Source organism: Lissotriton helveticus, chromosome 1_1 (assembly GCF_964261635.1).
Source record: "Lissotriton helveticus chromosome 1_1, aLisHel1.1, whole genome shotgun sequence".
Lineage (NCBI taxonomy): Eukaryota > Metazoa > Chordata > Amphibia > Caudata > Salamandridae > Lissotriton > Lissotriton helveticus.
Genome location: NC_136057.1, coordinates 1,465,880,472 through 1,465,898,588, shown reverse-complemented (window position 1 = coordinate 1,465,898,588; position 18,117 = coordinate 1,465,880,472). Strand labels below are relative to the sequence as shown.

At 42.0% G+C, this 18,117-nt stretch overlaps 1 protein-coding gene across 5 annotated transcripts in view; it reads right to left on the bottom strand.

Annotated features, from left to right (window-relative positions):
* SMARCC2 (SWI/SNF related BAF chromatin remodeling complex subunit C2) overlaps window positions 1-18,117 on the bottom strand; it is a 588,171-nt gene that overhangs the window by 553,693 nt on the left and 16,361 nt on the right. For all 5 annotated transcript variants that reach the window (XM_078686227.1, XM_078686241.1, XM_078686231.1 and 2 more), the window contains exons 2-5: window positions 7,301-7,420; window positions 6,602-6,687; window positions 1,764-1,845; window positions 954-1,046 (exon numbers count right to left, since the gene is read on the bottom strand). In XM_078686227.1, the coding sequence (XP_078542353.1) occupies window positions 954-1,046; window positions 1,764-1,845; window positions 6,602-6,687; window positions 7,301-7,420 (381 nt within the window). The remainder of the gene's footprint in view (window positions 1-953; window positions 1,047-1,763; window positions 1,846-6,601; window positions 6,688-7,300; window positions 7,421-18,117) is intronic.

Genomic DNA, 18,117 nt, shown 5'->3' with positions numbered 1-18,117 from the left:
GGGACATTTTTTGTGCAGAAGCAGAATGAAATCACTGAGTCAGGTAAGCCAATGACTGAGTTGAACTAATGTCCAATGCTGTGATGAGTGGAAGCAAAATGCATATGACACATTAGCAGACAAATGGATGAAGAGGGAGGGGCAAAAGATGCTGTACTGTAGTTATATAGAATGGACATATTTTTTATACATATTAAAATTGAAAAGGCCTTGGCTAACACCAGGCCCAAACAGGTGTTTTCATTGTGGGTGGTCTATGGACAAACTGGTCACACAGCTGATGCCCATCTGATCTGGTTTCCGCTTCTATTCTGGCTGAATCTGTTCATAATTGTGGTTTCTTTTTTTTCCAGATCCATTTCTTATATGCAAGCTTACCTCGGTCTGCTTTCAGTACCTCAAAATGCTGGAAAAAGATCTTTCCTCGTCTGATATTATTTTGTCACATTAAATTAATCTAGGCAGTTATGCTCTAGCTGGAGTTTCCTTTATATCAGATTAGCCCCCCAACCTGTCAAATCATAGCTGTAAGTCTTCTACTTACTCTGCCCTTCAAAGCATTAGTTTAATAAAACACCAGGGCAAACGCCCAGATTTCCTTTTCAAATGAAAGAAATTAATTAATGGAAAAGGCCCGGTTTGCCTGAAGACACAATATGTCCCCTAAATTAATTCCAGAGTTCTACACTCCAATTCTGTAGGACTACTCTGCCTCCCAAAAATTGGCAAGGCATGGTAGGGCGGTTGCCCTTTTTTCTTCTCACTATCAACCACTGTAATTCTTTACCCCAAGATGTAAAGGCCCAAGCCAATCCCTTGACTTTTCACATCCTCTTGAAAACAAAATATTCTCTGAAAAAATATGATGCCTTTTGGACTTTCAGCCACCTTTTGGGGTAATTGTGTGCTGTACAAACTAAAGAAATAAAGAAATAGAGAACAAAATTAGTTACCTGGTGACGTTTCACAATGTCCTTCAATTTGCTGAGCTGTTTGGCCTCAATTTCTGGGTGTAGGTAAATGTTTGGCCGTGACAAGCAGTTATTCTGGAGAGATAAACATTCAACCAACCATCAGGACTGGATTTATTTGTTTAAATTATCTTTGATCAAGTTTCATCACGTTGCAATGTCTACCTGCACTTCACTTCGACAGTGACAAGAGGCGTAATAATGCTAGAAATAAGCAAAGATGATGCAACTGAAAGAGCAGGAGAGTTACTGGATAGGAGAATGGAGTTGAAGGAGCAGTACTGAGCCAGTGGAGGTGACAGAGCAGGACAAGTAAATTAAGACGGGGTGGGGAAGAGGGACAAGGAAATAGAGAAGGGAGGCAAAGCTGCAGGAAGAGGAGGTGAGGAGAGATGAGAGTGAAGCTCATGTAGCAGATGTGCGATCGCATGATTCAGACATTAAGAGGAGACAGAGGTAAGACAGCGAGTAAGGGGCAAGTGAAAAGTAGCAGAGAGTGGCGATGAGGTAGCTGATAGAGAGCAGATGTAAAGTAGTTAGGAGTGGTAATGAGGTAGAGGATTGAGGAGGAAGCAGAGAATAGATAGGAAAGCAGAAGTAAGGTAACTGGAGTGGATACAGGGGTAGGAAAGAAAGGAGCTAGAACGGTGATAGGATTAGGAGGTAAGACAGCATACAGAAGGACAGGCATAGAGAGCAGGTAAGAAGTAGCAGAGATTAGGGAACTGTTGAGCTGAGAAGATATGGTGGAAGGTAGTAAAGCTGTGGTAGAGTGTGGACTCCAGTGCATACCTGTACCAGGGACTTCTCAATGGTCATGAACATTTCCACGTTGCGATCCATTCGTGATGGGTTCTGGAAATCGAACCTCCGCCTTAAAAAGAAAATTAGTTGTGTAAGCCAATGTACAGCATGAAGGCCTAAATGAAGAAGATAAGCACACAGCTTGTGTAAGAACTAACAAACAAACTGAGCTTCGCTTGCAACATTCACATTGCTATGAAAGGAGGACTCCTGGCAAAGGACTAAATAACAGCTGCAACCTAGAACAGTGACGTCTTCAGCACCTTTTTGAAAATCCGTATGGACTGACAGTGACAAACTTCATTTGGGAGGGTATTCCACAGGTTGGAACCTTGAAAGGATAAAGCTGTACACCATCAAGGCCATTTCAGGCAAGGAAATCACAATTATAGATAAGTACATTTATTTCAAACGGATAAGTATGGACTTTCTAGATTTGGTATTTTCTAGGCACCTAAATATAAAAAAAGATCAATTGAAATCGACCCTTTTCATGCAGTGCCACACAGCAGTTTCATGGTATCTTTCGGTGAGCCCTCCAAGTCATAGTGCAGTATGCGGAGCACTCTGCAGCCTACGACACAAGTATGTGAAGAGACCAGCATACTGATAATTGCAATACTTTAACCACAATTATATGGTTTTGCAGACTACCATAACTGTCTGTTCAGGAGAAAATGGAGGGGGAAATACGCCATAGTTTCTAAATTTGATTAAAACAGCTGCTGCTAACTCCAGGAGTCCAAAGTTAGTCCATGTCAAAATGTAAACCCATTTTTAATAAACTTATGCGCAAAAAATCAAGAACAAAAAGAGAAGTTAAATTCAATGTCTTGTTACAGCCAAAGATTTTAAGCTTGTTTTAAGTCGTTGAGCTGAAGGTGGTTTCTCCAGGAAGGTCATCAGTAAAACTATGTATACCACAGGTGTGTTTATGGTAATATGCAGCAGGAATGCTGTGCTGTGTGCGACAATGTACAACAGGATGGCCACAATCGATGTGAAGTATAGGGTGCATGCATCATGCTCTACAGCACAAAGTGCATATGTGACAATGTGTAGCGCATCCAGTACTTGTGTGCAGATGGAGGTTGCGTGCAACCATAAAGAGCGTGGAAGTCACAAGAGAAAACATAGAGCTAAACTGAGCTTGTGTGAAAAACTAGTGCAAAGAGTCTGAGCTACTATGGGCAGTAAGGGGTGGTTTGTGATGATGTACATTTGGGGATGCATAGGTTTGTGACAACATATGGCAGATTGGTCAAGTGTGACAATGCTAGTCAGCATAGCAGCCATTGCACACAAAGCAAAACAAACCTTCACAGAAGGATCACAAATGCATAATCCTAAATCCAGATGCAGGTACAAGTTGATAGCCTAAGAACAGTAGTGTGTATGCAATGTAGGAGAGAAGACAAGGATTTCTTTCTGCTCTCAATCAAGTTTTATAAAAATGCCTCTTCAATAGCATCACCATCTGCACACTTCAAAAAACTATCCACCACCTCAGCATAGCCAACATTCTTACCTTAGAGGAACAAAAATATTAAAAGTAGAGTGAAAGATCCTCTATGAGGGCTCTTGCAATTTTAACACGGAGGTGAAGTAGAGGAGCGGTTTGTGGCCTCAGCCATGGAAAGGCATCGAGTGCAGCAGGTCAGTTTTGAGATGCAGAGGTAGAGCTAATTGAGAGTTGTAACACTTGAAAAGCAAAGGGTGATGAAGTCAAGATTTAAATGCAGACATGGTTGGGTCCGTTTTCTCACCCGCAATTGGCTAGCTATTCACTTTCCGTCAGCTCCTTAGCTTCTTATAAGTAACTTCTCATTTGCGATCAGTTCCTTGTCTGCAGCTAACTTCTTGGCTGCTTACATCACTTCCTCTGGTTATTTTCCGATTTATTGTGCGTGCTGAGCTATGTAAGCCAAAGTCTGACAGTTGTATATGCAGACAAAAAGTGAAGCCTCATACGGTGGCATCACTTTGCAATCTTGGCTGTGGCTACTTTTTACTATGAATTATTTTTGGATTACAAATGGAACACAGTATCATTTTTCGAAGTCCCAATTAAATTAACTGTTTTCTGATCTTCCTAAGACTAAGTTTCCACTGTAAGGAAAAATAACGGACATTTGATGAAAGCAGTACAGGGAATAAATCAGGTGTTAGTTAGTTGTTCTCTTGTAAAAATGTCATCTAAAAAATAAGGAGTATGGGGCAGGTGGCACGGGTGTCTACAATAGCTCTCACCTACAGTGCCCTAGTACTATGCTCAGACCTTTGACTCGTCAGTAAAATGTCACAAGCAGGGCCACTGCTTTTTTGTTAACTGCTCCAAAGAAGACAATTTTAAAGGTGAAAATGCAGCTTTTTATTATGAATTTTTAGCTGTACAAAAATCATATCATGCCTTGCAGCAGAAACATACAGGTGTTTTCAAATAAAAGTGTATTTGTCAGACACAAAAAATCCATGAAACATGAGAATGTATTTCTTATTCCCTAGGAAATCACGCTACCTCTGATTTTTAAGCACTAAGGACTTTGTCAGTCAGGTTTTGTGTGTGTGTGGGGGGAGGGGGCAGGCACCCCAAAAACACTTTAGCTATACCAGATTCACTACTAATGTCAACAGTATACCTGCCCGCCATCACCTGTACTTTATTCCTTCTCTGAATGCACTGCTACCGGGATGTAGCTCAGATATACGGTATGTGGAAAAAGGAACACATGGGTCCCCTTAATGTACAATGGCTGACCCCCATCAAAATATGAAGACCCATCAAAGAGAAGTGTGCAATATAAATGTTTTTAAGTCAGTCTGTTTAAAGCAAAAATTAATGGGTATACCTAAAACTGTGAGAATGAGGTTACCCGGTACCCCAGAACCACATGCTGTGTCGGCAAGGTGACAGTTCTCAGAACTCCTTTTGGAAGCCTATTTGGGCACAAATTATCAGCAGAGGCTGTCTTAAGGATTTTCGATTTGGACCGTGAGGGCCAAACCCCACTTGAGTACAGGGCTCAGTTTACTCAGACTCCAGACTGCTACCTTCTCTGGACAATGCAGCTTGCAAGAGTCCTGCAGAGCCAGGATCCTACCCTTTCTTGAGCCCTGACAAAATTGTCTGCCAAAAGCCTGGGTCCACACTGTTCAGCTTAGGAGTTTTTTCCTCTTGTAGCTAATCAACAGGTTTATGTTGAATCTGTCCTTTTGCCTTTTGGGGAGACTCAACAAGCACTGCATTGGGACTAAAAAGCCTGCTTCATAATTACCTAGCTTGTGTCTACCATTACAACCACCACAGGTTTACCTGCAGAGGCTATGGGCAAATGTACATCGACCACAAACAGTTATCTTCTCAAAAGATATCAAAACGTTTTAGGGATGAATCTGGAAGAGCATACTGCAACCTGGAGTTAAATGTACTTTTCTCAAGAACATAGATAATTTCAAAATTAACCACAAGTGATTATTCTCAGGATTTTTTTTAATGATTTGAAAAATAATATCCCAATTTTAGGAGCATTTTATGTCTGCAATATTTTTCCTTTAGTTGAAAGGGAACCTATAACACATTCTTTCTCTTTCATCATTCCCCCTTAATTTTTCCTTGCAAACTTGTTTACTACCATTACAACCCTTCCCACTTCTCTACCACCCCTCGTTAACTTAGCTTATCTACCCATTTTTATTGTTAATTATTTCCCTTGATCTACAGTTTTCTCTTAGTGTTAACCTTAACCTCCTTTTCTTACTCGTTGCCCTCCAGTTATTTATTCTCCCATTAGTTTTGGCACACTGGTGTAATTACTCAGATTTTGGATCCCAGGGTAATTAAATCTAAAAAAACGTATCAAAGATTCTAGGACTACAAGCTAGCAGGTGCACATGATTTCTGTAAAGATAACCAACCATTTTACCACTATTCAGCTTTGGTGATCATAATGTTATATCAGTAGCTTGGGCAGAATGTGCTAGTATCTGAATCAACACGTTACCATTATGGCATAGGGCAATATCAGCCAAGTCCTAGGTCTATAGCTCAGTATTGTCTTTGACTACTAGACTGTCTGAAGGTTATACCTTACATAATGGATTTCAAATCCAGTTTTGATTATTACACTGTACCATACCACAACACCTCCTGCTGAGCTGTGTCCTAGTCATTGGACTCCACAAATTAAAGGAGGACCATGGAAGCTTAGGGTTCTAAATTTTTTTGAAAGGCACAGTAACTAAGTCCACGGTGCCCACTTTGGGAGTGATAGATGGACATTTGTGCCATGATCTCACTTTCTCCCAGTTGTACAACTTCCTGTCTGCTATTCTCATCCTCCGCCTGGCACTACAGATCCTGAACCGAGTAACTGTGTTGGACAAAATGTTACACAGGATCCTAACACTGTGAGCAATGATAATCAGTGCATCACAGCCAATGGCTGGACATGATTCTACATGATTAGCACAGTGTTTGACTGTACCAAAGTTGGTGTTGGTTGCACAGAACAATCTACGGGAAGGCTCCAATGTAAGTCTTCTTGCTGATGGATCAATTGTAGTGATTCATGCATCATTACAGAGATTGAGCAACACGGTCCTGGAGGAACTTCCAATCCTGCAGTTTTCAGACAATGAGAAAACCAATGCACAAAAAAGGGTACAATCAATGGCTGGCAGTCAAATCATGTTAGGTGTGAGAACAAAAGAAGGGAGCCGAGGGCCTGTCATGTAGAACAGTTTAGTACCTAAGGCATGGATATAACCATATTAAAAAAGACCATGAAGACGGTGGGATACAGGGATAGGAAGGTTTAGGGACTCACCATCCTTGGTCACTCTTGAATTTATAGGCTGCGGCAAGAATATGGCAGAGAGCACCTCCTGACTTAAAATCCAGGAAACATTTAATCTGCAAAACAGGGAAGAGTATAGTCAAGAAGGAGATAGGGTATAGCCCGTCCACCAAGCCTACCACTAATACTCACACTCCTTCCCATTAATCCCTTCTACCCACCATCCCACAGACTCTGTTAGTACTCCTACCCACTGATCTTTTCCACCATACACCATTCCACGTATAATATCATACAGCAATTCTACACATCTCCCTCTACAACTAAACTGGACCTCTACAAGCTATCACTTCCCAACATGAAACACTCCCAACGCCCAATATTGCTTCTAGGTGCAAATCTATAGCTAGAGACTTTAAGTGCTTCCTCATTAACTCCCTAACATGCCACACATAGACAGTCTTTTTTTTCCTACAGACAGGTAAAAATAATTAGACCATCTGTTACCTGTGTTCACACCTTCAGCCACCTGCCTCACCAAATGGCACTGCTTTTTGTGTCATAAGAATCCCCTTTCTCCAACCTCTACTCAGCTAGATCACAATGGATAACAACAAGAGTTATGGGAGCCAATGTGTGAGATGGGATGATGGAAGTGTGTATTACACAGGTGGGGAAGCAGACCACGCACAGATGACGCAAGTTGCAAAAAGTTGGAAGATAACTTACCGGCAGTTTGGTGAGCGGGGCGTTACTGACATGTTTTCCAAACACCTCTTCCTGGAACTGCAGTAGTTGTACCACCAAGCTGGACAGAGACTTGTTGGTGGGGGGCTCCGCCTGTGTATACTAGAAAACAGGAGCACACAAAGTAAATTATCAAAGGCTGTTCTAAACAAGAATATAAGGCATATGATAATACAACATACGCCACAGAGAATCCTGGGCTGCAGAGAAGTAGTTCATTGCCAACAGAGATAAGGCCTCATTTGAGTATGATCTATGTTTATGGAATCTCTTCAGATCCTAATTTAACTTCACAGTTACATCTTTCAGATTTATTTATTTATTCTTCATATTTAGTAAAAAAGGATTGCCCCACCCCCACATAGTTTATGTGGCATGCTTCATCAAAGAGTCCCCATCCGATCCAGATATGTCACTGAATGGGCTTAACCTCTTCTGAGGAAGTTCACGATCTGAAAATGACCTAGTGGAATGTTCCAGATGTTTTATACACGGATGCCCAGGTAACATTAAAAGGAACAAAGAGTACACATTGATGCTTGGAGGCAGTTAGTGCTTTAGCGTCACAATATCTTATCTACACATTACAGCCATGATCTACCATACTGGTCAAACAGTCATCCTCCGGACCAAAAAGGTCCCTAATGATTCTCGTATGAAGCCAGCCGTGGTTCATGTGGAAACATTTCAAACACACAAGAGCAGGTCAACAATGATGCATACAAAAGGTTGGACTCAAATTAGTCTGGTAATTAACCCCGAATGAGCTACATTCAGAGGCATGGACCGGGGCAGATAAACCTGCCAGCCGCTTTTTTGGATGACAGCTAGACTATAAGAACATCTTGCCCTCTACCACTATGAGGCTGATTAAGCTGGGGACCGTCTAGTCTAGAGAAAGGCTGGCTGACCAGTAAGGCAGAGAATGGTTGTATTATGTAGACCAGATATTGTGACAATAGAGCACTAACTACCTCCAAGAGTCAATTTGTACTCTTTGTACTTTTTAACTTTACCAAGGGTTCCAGGAATAAAACATGCAATATTGGAAATCCCACTAAGTAATTTTAACTTTTGTTATACAGGATTTCTTAGATTAAAAGATCTAGAGCTCCCTCAGAAGACGATGAGCTCATCCACTTACATATTGTAACTGGATCAGGATTCTATGAGGAAGCGTGCCACAGAAACTCTGTGGCTTGTGAGTCCTTTTTAGGTCTTGCCTAAGCAATCCCGTAAGGCTTTCAAAAGTGTTCCCAAACTGCGGATCGGGTACAGTGCATGTGAGCACAACCACGCGCATTGTGAACAGCTGCCATTTGCTACCAGACACTGTGCGCGTGCGCTACGCCTCTGCTGTCACTTCAGCTCACCAGGCTGCACACCCCCTCACCCCTCGCTCGCCAATGTCCCTCCCACACTTCCTTTGATGTCCACGACGAGTTCTTACAGGCTAATGGCCTTCCCCCAGCACAGAGCGCGCATCGCTTGCTTTTTTTGTTAGCCGTTTCCGTGTTCCGTGAGACTACAGTACCCTTGCATATAAACTTCAGAATTAGTAATCCATCTTGCCCCTATTCTTTCCCCATAATGCGATTTTTAGGGGTTAAAGCTGCACTACCCATGCAAAGCTTACTAGGGGTTAAAGCTGCACTACCCATGCAAAGCTTACAACTTAAAGTTGTTGTTGGGGCACGTTGGCATGGAAACTGAGAAGGTGCCTTCTAAAAGAAATGCTTTGAAGTTTGCATTTTCAAATCCCGTCAAGGCCCTAGTGTGCAGCATGGATCAATTATTCTTTCTTTAGAGTAAATCACTTGTAAAACTGTTTTGCGCGGCACAGCACCGTTTTCAGCAGTAAGATTAGATTTCTTGCCACTAACCTCCTGTGTCCGTGAATGGATGACTGTCGTTTTTTTTTATTGAAAAAACAGTAGTGTGCCTAAGTAATATGCTTTTTGGCCTCTTAACATGCTTGAAATATAAATAAAACCACTCTATACATTCAACCGCCGCAGGTGAGCTGGAGGATAAAAATGCGCTCTCACTCGCAAGTATTACCTGTAAATAGGCGGGAAGCGAACATTAGCGGAGAAGCTGCTCTTTAAAGAACCGTAGCATTTCCACTCACTTTGCGCTTCTTCCCCGTCATTTGGCCTCATGTGTAGTCAGACTTCTCTTCCCTTTTACCGAGAAGCACGTGGTTTAAATGTGAGGAAGAAATGGAAAGGGCAGTTGCATTTCCCCCCTCATATTTTGACCCTCCAAAATACAAATGAATGAACCTTAGATGAGAGCCTGCAGGGTTTCCCTTTTCAAGCGTGTTTTGCGGCTTCGGGGTTGTCCTGCGCTCACATCCCCCCCCCCCCCTCCCCGCCTTTCCTTGCACGGGCAGTGCGTGCTGTATAAACACTGTCAGCAACAGTGGTAACATCTCTTGTTTATTATCTCTTCCTCCGCATCGCTGGCTCGCTCTGCCTCTGTCTTGCTCGCCCCTCCCCCTCCACAGCGGCCCTTATTGTCACCTCGGCTTACACTCACCCCTCCTTTCTCCCCTTTCGGCCGCTTTGTTAGCAGATTGTCATTAACTTTTGCATTGTGGGCGTATTATGATTACATTCCTTAGGGAAGGGTAGTGATAGTCCAAGGTACATTGCACGCTCCCACGTTTCTCTGGCCTCGTCTTAATTTGCCTCTTTAAATAATTAAAATGCATCTGGCCTCGTCTTAATTTGTCTCTGTAAATAATTGAAATTTAGCATCTGGGGGATTGCGGGTTACCTGTAAATGTGAAGCGATCTAATTTTTGTTTCTGCTTTGACGTTTCAGAATTTAAAAGTTTGTTTTCATTTATCTGAACAAACCTTTTACGGGCACAGTTGTAACTGTTCTCACTGTGGATACAATCAGGTTTGCAAGCGCTGCTTCAAGTTCGAACATTTGTAGACATCGCCTACACGGAGCGTGTTCTTGCGCTAGCGGCTTAATTTCAACCGGGGTCTACCGGTGCGCCCGTTGTGGTTTTATTCCTGGCGCTTACTCTGGGCATGTTGTAATACATATTACTTAAGGAATATGCTGTTTCTGTTTTTTAACACCCAAAAGTGCAAGTCATCTGTGTTCTGCTTATTATGTTATTCAGCCAAGGTGTCAGGGCCACGGCAACATTTGTGCTCTTGTGCTGCCCACACAGGAAGCACACCAGTCCCCTCACTGTAACAGGAGGCAGACCCAGCACCCCTCCCATACTTCTAACAAACAGCTCTACAGTAAACCGTCTGTGTACTGTTTCTTATCACTGCAAGATATCTCCGTTCACTGGCTCCTCACCCACCCCCTTCACTCCTTTCTAAACATTCCTTCCCAGGGTGGTGACTCTAAGCCTGGAAGGAAGCCGTTGTCATGCGGTGCGGTATGAAGATTGGTGTCAAGAGCAACCTAGGACTTTATTAAGAGCCACTATATGCTGACTATCGATCATTCTACCATATTTACCAGATATTAATGAGATTATAGCAGCGATAGAGGATTCACCTCAGACGTCGTGTCAAATGTTTGAAGATAATCTTCTTTCTCCTACCAATATTACTCCCAACACGACTTTCAAGTGGAACTCGAGAATTACAAACTAAAAAGCTTCCTGAGACGATTATATCGCAAAGATACCACCACTACCTGTTATCAAATGAACTCGCCCTGAAGAAGTCCCTTGTGGACGAAACGCGTCGGCTGCAAAAACCCGTGTTTTTTGAATGTACACTACTTTGGAATAAAGAAAATCACAAGCAAGAAAATCTACGTCTGTGATTATTAGAACTGTTACTTAAGTTTTGTGTTGTGCACCTTTGCTCTTATGTTTGGATTACTTTAGTTCTTTGATGAACTAGCACTGTGACAGTGGGTGTCAGTCAGAGTGCACACATATTGCCCACACAAAGTATTGGGGGCAAGTCACAATTACAAGTGATTTGGGTTAGGTGCTGCAAGTTAGGAAGGTTCCACTGTCTACCTCTGTTTATTGAATTCCTTCCCAGGGCGTTTGGATCTCGGGAGAGAGCAGTGGCGCACAGCTGCATTCCTCCCTTGTTGTTGCGGATTCTATCACTAATTAACACAGTGCGGTTGAGGTCGCTTTCACTTTTGTGTCCGCGCTTCTTTTACTGGTGAATTTCATGCCTATCTGTGCTCCTCACATTTGCGCATAATAAAGTGTCATTCATATAGCACATTCGGTAGCCGTCCCTGTGCAGGTCGTAATAACTGACTTACTTTAATAATTGGGTGGCGATAGTAATATCCAACACTCCAACATGTATAACAGTGAGCAGAGCACGTTGTTATAACTACTTCCCTTTTGACAAACTGCGATACACACTGTAATAAAGGCACACTCCCACGTCTACCTGGCCTGCTTTTAATTTGCCTCTGTAAATAATTAACATTTAGCACCTGGTGGATTGCGGGTTACCTGTAAATGTGAAGCGATGTAATTTCATTTTCTGTTTTCACGTTTCTGAATTTAAAAGTTGTTTTCATTTATCTAAACAAACCTTTAACGGGCACAGTTGTAACTGTTCAAAAAAATAGATACAATAATGTTTGTAAGCGCTGCTTCTACTTGGAACCTTTGTAGGCAGCGCCTAGAATGAGCACGTTCTTGGGCTGGGGGCTTAATTTTAGCAGGGGTCTACCGGTGTGACCGTTGGCACTTAATCATTAACACTTGCATTTTGTGTGTATTATGATACATATTTCTTATTTAGTCTTCTAAATACTGTTGGACTGCTGTAGTAGAAGTAAGATGTGTAGCTACCTCAGCAGTTCATACTCTTCTAGCTTCCATTGATAGGGCCCATAACTATACCTTTTTATATTCTAGTATGCTACATTTAGTTTGTCTTGCTGAAGACCCATGAAAAGGTGTTGCAAGGGATCAAAACGCTTATGCTTCCACGGATACCGTTTGCAAATAATTCTATGCTTTACAGCCTTCACATTGGGTGAAGTCTGTGCCCTTGCAAATAATTTATTGTATAAGGCAAAACAGAGACTTTGTTTCTCTTTTTAATTAACTTTCTCCATGCACCTAATACTTGTTCACTTGCACTGTGCTGTCACTTGGAGCACATTACATCATATTTTGGATGAAGTATAGTTTGTGTAGTTGTGACAAATCTATATATAGCTTACTTTGAATTTTATACAAGTGTTTACTCTATATCAATTTTTTCTTTTCATTTGGTGAAATTGGGGTGGTTACTGCTTGTTTTTTTATTTCAGCACTTCGTGGGAGACCATTTGCTTTCTTGCTCCCTCGTTTGTATACCGCTTCCCACTCACAACCACCAGTATTTTATCTTATTTTTATTAACATGCTTTCTTTGCATTTGTATAAATCTCTTGTTATAAACCTTTAAAAAAAAACTCCAATAATTGTGGGGAGCTTACTAGAAGCACGTCACTGCTGATTTCACTGACTGAGCTTGTGATCTTGTGCATGCTGTAGAATGCTAGTGTCGTGTATTTCTATAGGTTCTGAATCAGTCCCCCTATTCCTGACCCTATTCTGGTTAAACTAACTATCAAGTTAACTAACAGTCAGCCCATGAGGCAAGAAAAGCCCCCATGATGCAGATAACGTTATCTGACGCAGTCACACTACGGCACAGGAACGTGTTATCTGATTAGGTCATAACGCTTGAGATCTAATTAGACAAGCGACATTCCTCCAGCCCCTGATAAGGCATACGACGTTCTCATAACAAATCAAACCTATGACAACCTGGATAATCCGTGCGGCCATTGTTTTGATTTCACAGAGAACTTTAGTAAAGAATGTGCTAACGAGCAAGTCGTATGACATCTTTATTGACGTATCTATGTCCATCCTTACGTCAATCTCGGCACCTTTAAGGTATAAATATTGCCGATCTTGCCCTATGCAAACACACGCGTGGTGACAAGACGGAGCAGCCATACTTGCCGAAGCCGAGAGCAGAAGCAGACCCCGCTGGCGCAGCCCCGCCTTCCTGACGCGCTGAGAGACGCGCTGCTATCTCAAGCCGAGAGACCCAGCACCGGCGCTTTCGGGCAGCCCTCGCAGGCAGCCTGGAATATCGAGAGCAGAGAAAGAGATACCATTCCTCATTCATCCTAACTTCCAGGTACAGAACTGAATAACCCCTCACAGAGAATTCTTTAGTTATTCACTTGGCAAAAACAAACTTAACTTAAACTGTAACTTTCTATTCCCGCCCACGCATTAGACTTAGGTCAGGTACACGGGGTAGGCGTATTTAGAAACACCAGTTGAGTACGTTTAGTCAAATGTATATGTGTATGTAAATATATTTTAATCATTTTAAACATCATATGGCTCAGAAACCATATCAATGTTTTTACAGTATTATTTTATACTATTGCTTTTAATGTATGCACTTTTCTTAACTATAAGTATTGCAATAATATCGATCCATTTCTCATGTATGAGAAAAGAGACTGATCAATAAATAACATGTTTTATTGAACACGCCCGTCTCTTCCTTTTCTCTACATTCTGATGAGACTAAGAATGCACGTACTGACTGAGTAAAATAATTGCCTTGTGCTCACACGACTCTCGAGATTGACTCTTGATTAGGGGAGAGCAAAGTTGTCATGTTCTATGGTTGTCAGAAACTAAATCCCTTGTTGTCTAATCAGGGGAGTTAATTCCTTCCTTGAACATTCGAGAAAGTTTCTAGCGAACTCTGAGCTTAGCTGGCAAACCCAAAAATTAAGTCTAGTATCGACAGTAGTAGACCTAGTTAACGTCTGGCCTAGGCCTTTACTGCTGTAGGTACTATTCCAATGCGCAGAGCCTATTGGGAAAATAGGAGCTACACTACATGGCGCCCAACGCGTTTGGAAAGGGCGATAAAACTAACGTAAGACATTTAGAGTAACTCAGTCGTGCTTTCTCACTCAGACCCCTTTTCCCAAATACTCCAAAGACGTCTGGAGTGGGTGAAAGGTTATATCCTCCAAAACCTCGCAGGAGGGAACTCCTATGTATGGTTCTTGGTCAAGTCAACGTTGAAGGATAAACAGTTCCAAAATATTGTGCATCTAATCTTTGTTCCATAAAGAAACCTGATCTGCAAATAGACATAATACCATCCGGTCTGTAAAATGGGAGACAGTGATGGAGAAAGAGAGGCAGTTAGATTAGCAACTGAACTCGCAGATGCCGATGCTACCATGCAAGCAGCAGACCCGAATATAACACTCATTCCGGTCATTAAAAGGAGATCTATAACCTTAAAACTTATAGAAAATGGACTGACACCTAGAGGTGGCACAGTCATATTCGTAATTGAGGCACACGAATATCGGCAGACAGAGGTATACTATTCATGGATACATTTTCCGGCAGCAAATGCTGTAACAAAGTACTTCCACTATTACAAAGTAGAGGAACCTCCTGAAACATACACTCCTTTTGAGGAGGTGGAAGTACCACTCAAATTCCAAGAGCATTTGCTCTTATTTGATGGCGCCCTAAAACATAACAATCACATTACAAGGCTCGGTCCTTTAGGAAGACCAGGAGCAACGTGGCCGGTCTTAGCCGGATACACACCACATCCAGACATCGAAAGAATGCCTGCAGCAGAGCTGTTAATACAGCTAAAACAACTACTAAAAATTCATAGACAATTAGTTCAGTATGTAATGCGGACTTCAACAATTCAGCCAGCGATTAAACTTCCACAGCTGACCCCTCACCAGGGGAACACAAATAAAATTACACCACAGAACATCCAATCCTGCCTAGGTAAAGTTCCAGCTAAACGGGAACAGATACCATTCTGGTTGGCACAGAAAATTACCCAAATAGAGGCGGTGTTTCCTGACACCACCCCATTAGAAAAACACAGGATTCTGACTATATGTCTCCCAATGGGAATCGCACCACACATTGAGGACTGTGACACTTGGGGTACAGTCTTTGCTTCCATCTACACAAAAACGCACGGTGTTCCATCCATTTCGGTAATACCAGATGTGCTAAAACAAATTCAAGATGAATACGGTCCAGAACCTGCTTTAACTCTTGGTATGAAATTACTGAAAGACTTCAAGCAGGTCTCGGCTATATTACTAGCCAACATAAAAGGTGAAGCAGCAAATGTGGCGATCCGCCAGAGGTTAAAAGAGACAGATATAGCAGACCAACCAGCTGAAATTGCCAGAATCATAGAAAAATCCTATGAAGAACTAGGCAGAGATAGTCTAGGTGGAATACCAGTAAAACCGCAACTGACTACAAGTCCAGAAAAAATATTTTTTAATAATAATAATTCACCAAAAAAGAACTGGGATGGAAACAAACAATCCAATCCTAAAGAAAAGAAATTCCAGTCCCGAGGAAGGTCTCCTAGGCGAAGAGAGAAATCTCCAAACCAAAGACAGAGGTCACCGCAGAGTGACCCCTCGGGGAATAGATATAACCTTAGAAATAGGGATAATATTAAAAAACCTGATAGATATCAAGACATTGATACACGTCCCTCTCAATCTTTTCAGAATTCCTCGCAGAAATCGGAAAGAAGAGGACGATCAGAAGAGCACGCCAAGTCCAAAGACAAGGAACCTGCTCAACAAAAAAAGAAATTACAATTTCCAAAAAAGAAGGTAGCCAGTATCAAGGTAGTTAACAATGCCGAGAATACTGAGGACACAACTGAAAAACGGAGAGTGGGCTCAGACAATGCTAGACAGCGCAGCAGAGGTGAGCATAGCTCGCAAAGTCCTTATGAATCATCTGGAGACAGTGGACACGAATGAATACCTTCAAGTGGAAACTGCAGACACCAGAGTTAGCAAGCCCCACAAGATATACGAGATAACATTACGTATAGAGGGAGATAAGACTAGGAAAATAAGGGGACTATTTTGGGATAACCTCTCCAAAGGCTATGACATCCTTCTAGCTGGAAAAGACTGGCCACCAGAGTTTGTCAGGGAGTGCCCTCATGGCGAAGAAGTAATTATGCCTGCCTTCTCGAATCAAATACCGATTCATAAAAAATACACACTTGCTAGAAAGTGGGCAGTGGCCTTAGCACCTGCTTTATATAAAAATCATGTAGGATGGGATGAGGATTCTCCTCCTCACAAAATCCAGTTAAAATCACAACCTACTGCACAAAGACAGTACCCAATTAAGCAAGAAGCTAAAAAACAGGTAAATGAAATACTAGATCAGCTAGAATACCAGGGGGTGATTGAAACTTGCACCTCACAAATGAACAATCCTTTGTTTCCGGTCTCCAAACCAGACAATTCATATCGTCTAGTTTTGGATTACCGACACCTTAACACATGTTGCAAAACCTTTGCAGGGCAAAACTCACACAGTGCTGCACTAATGAATAACATAGTGCGCAAAAAATACAAAACAACCTTGGACATCTCCAATGGATTCTTTTGTCAAAACATAGCACCAGAGAGCAGATATTTAACTGCATTCTCAGTAAATGGCACTCAAAAACAATTCTGTCGGTTAGCCCAGGGGTACAAGAACAGCCCGGGGGTATTCTCAGCGAGAGTAACAGAATTACTACAACTATATGATGATGAAGCATTATCTTATGTCGATGACATTTACTTAACAGATGATGACTTGGAGACTCACTTGAAAAGGGTGAACACCATAATACTTGGGTTCGCTGCAGAGGGTTACAAATTCAACTTTAAAAAATCCAGAATTGCCCATGTGACAGTCTTATATGTAGGATATGAATTATCAAGTATAGCCTGGTTGACAATTTTCCAGAACTAGAAGAATTAAAAAATCTAAAATATGAAAAGACGTATCCTCTGCCAATCGACATTCTTCCTCTACGACATTACGCCTGTGTAATCTATACAGACGGACATGCTCAACCCTCCGTTTGGGGAGAACATGCATACAATCCCACATGTGAGATTACAAAAGAAGTGTGGCGCGGAGGTAAACTAAGACCTCTATTAACAAAATCACACTCAGTAGAAACTAATTCAGAACTACAAACTGAAATAATAGCATTAAAAATGGCGCTGGATAATGCGGATCGCGAATTCCCGACACTTATAGTGTCAGATTCATATTACTGCGTCAAAGCATATAACAAGGATTTGCAGACATGGATTCAGAACGGTTACAAAGATGACACAGATGCACCAATAAAGCAGAAACTGCTCTGGGAACAAGTAGCTCTTTTGAAAAAAGAACTACCAAAGACTCACATGACTCACTCACTGAGTCATCAACGTGATGGCGTTCACGTTGTGGGGAATTCATTGGCTGAAGCAGCCGCAGCGGCAGCCACTAAACCGGCTCCCGTAGATCGAAAAAAGCGTACATTAAAATACATTGACGGTGAAACATTGCTGGCGGTGAAAACGTCATCAAACGGCGACTGCTCAGCACTACCGATCAACTATCCACTCAATTATACATACATAATCGATGCAAACTCCGTCCCTTTTGCTCGAATCCCTGGAGTGGGGGATAGAGTGATTCCAAACATGGACAGGAGAAACTTGTTAATCGCAGACGCACACATGGGCGAGGGTCACAGACACCTTAAATTAAAAGATTCTCTGGAAGAATTACAATCACGGTACTGGTGGCCAGGCATGAGCCTGCACTACACCATGTTTGTAAAAAACTGCCCAAACTGCAACAGAGATCGCAGTGGGGAGAGAAGCAGTTTAATACCTCGTCGTATCAAGGCAGATAATATTACCAGCAAAAAGAATGGCTTGCGATT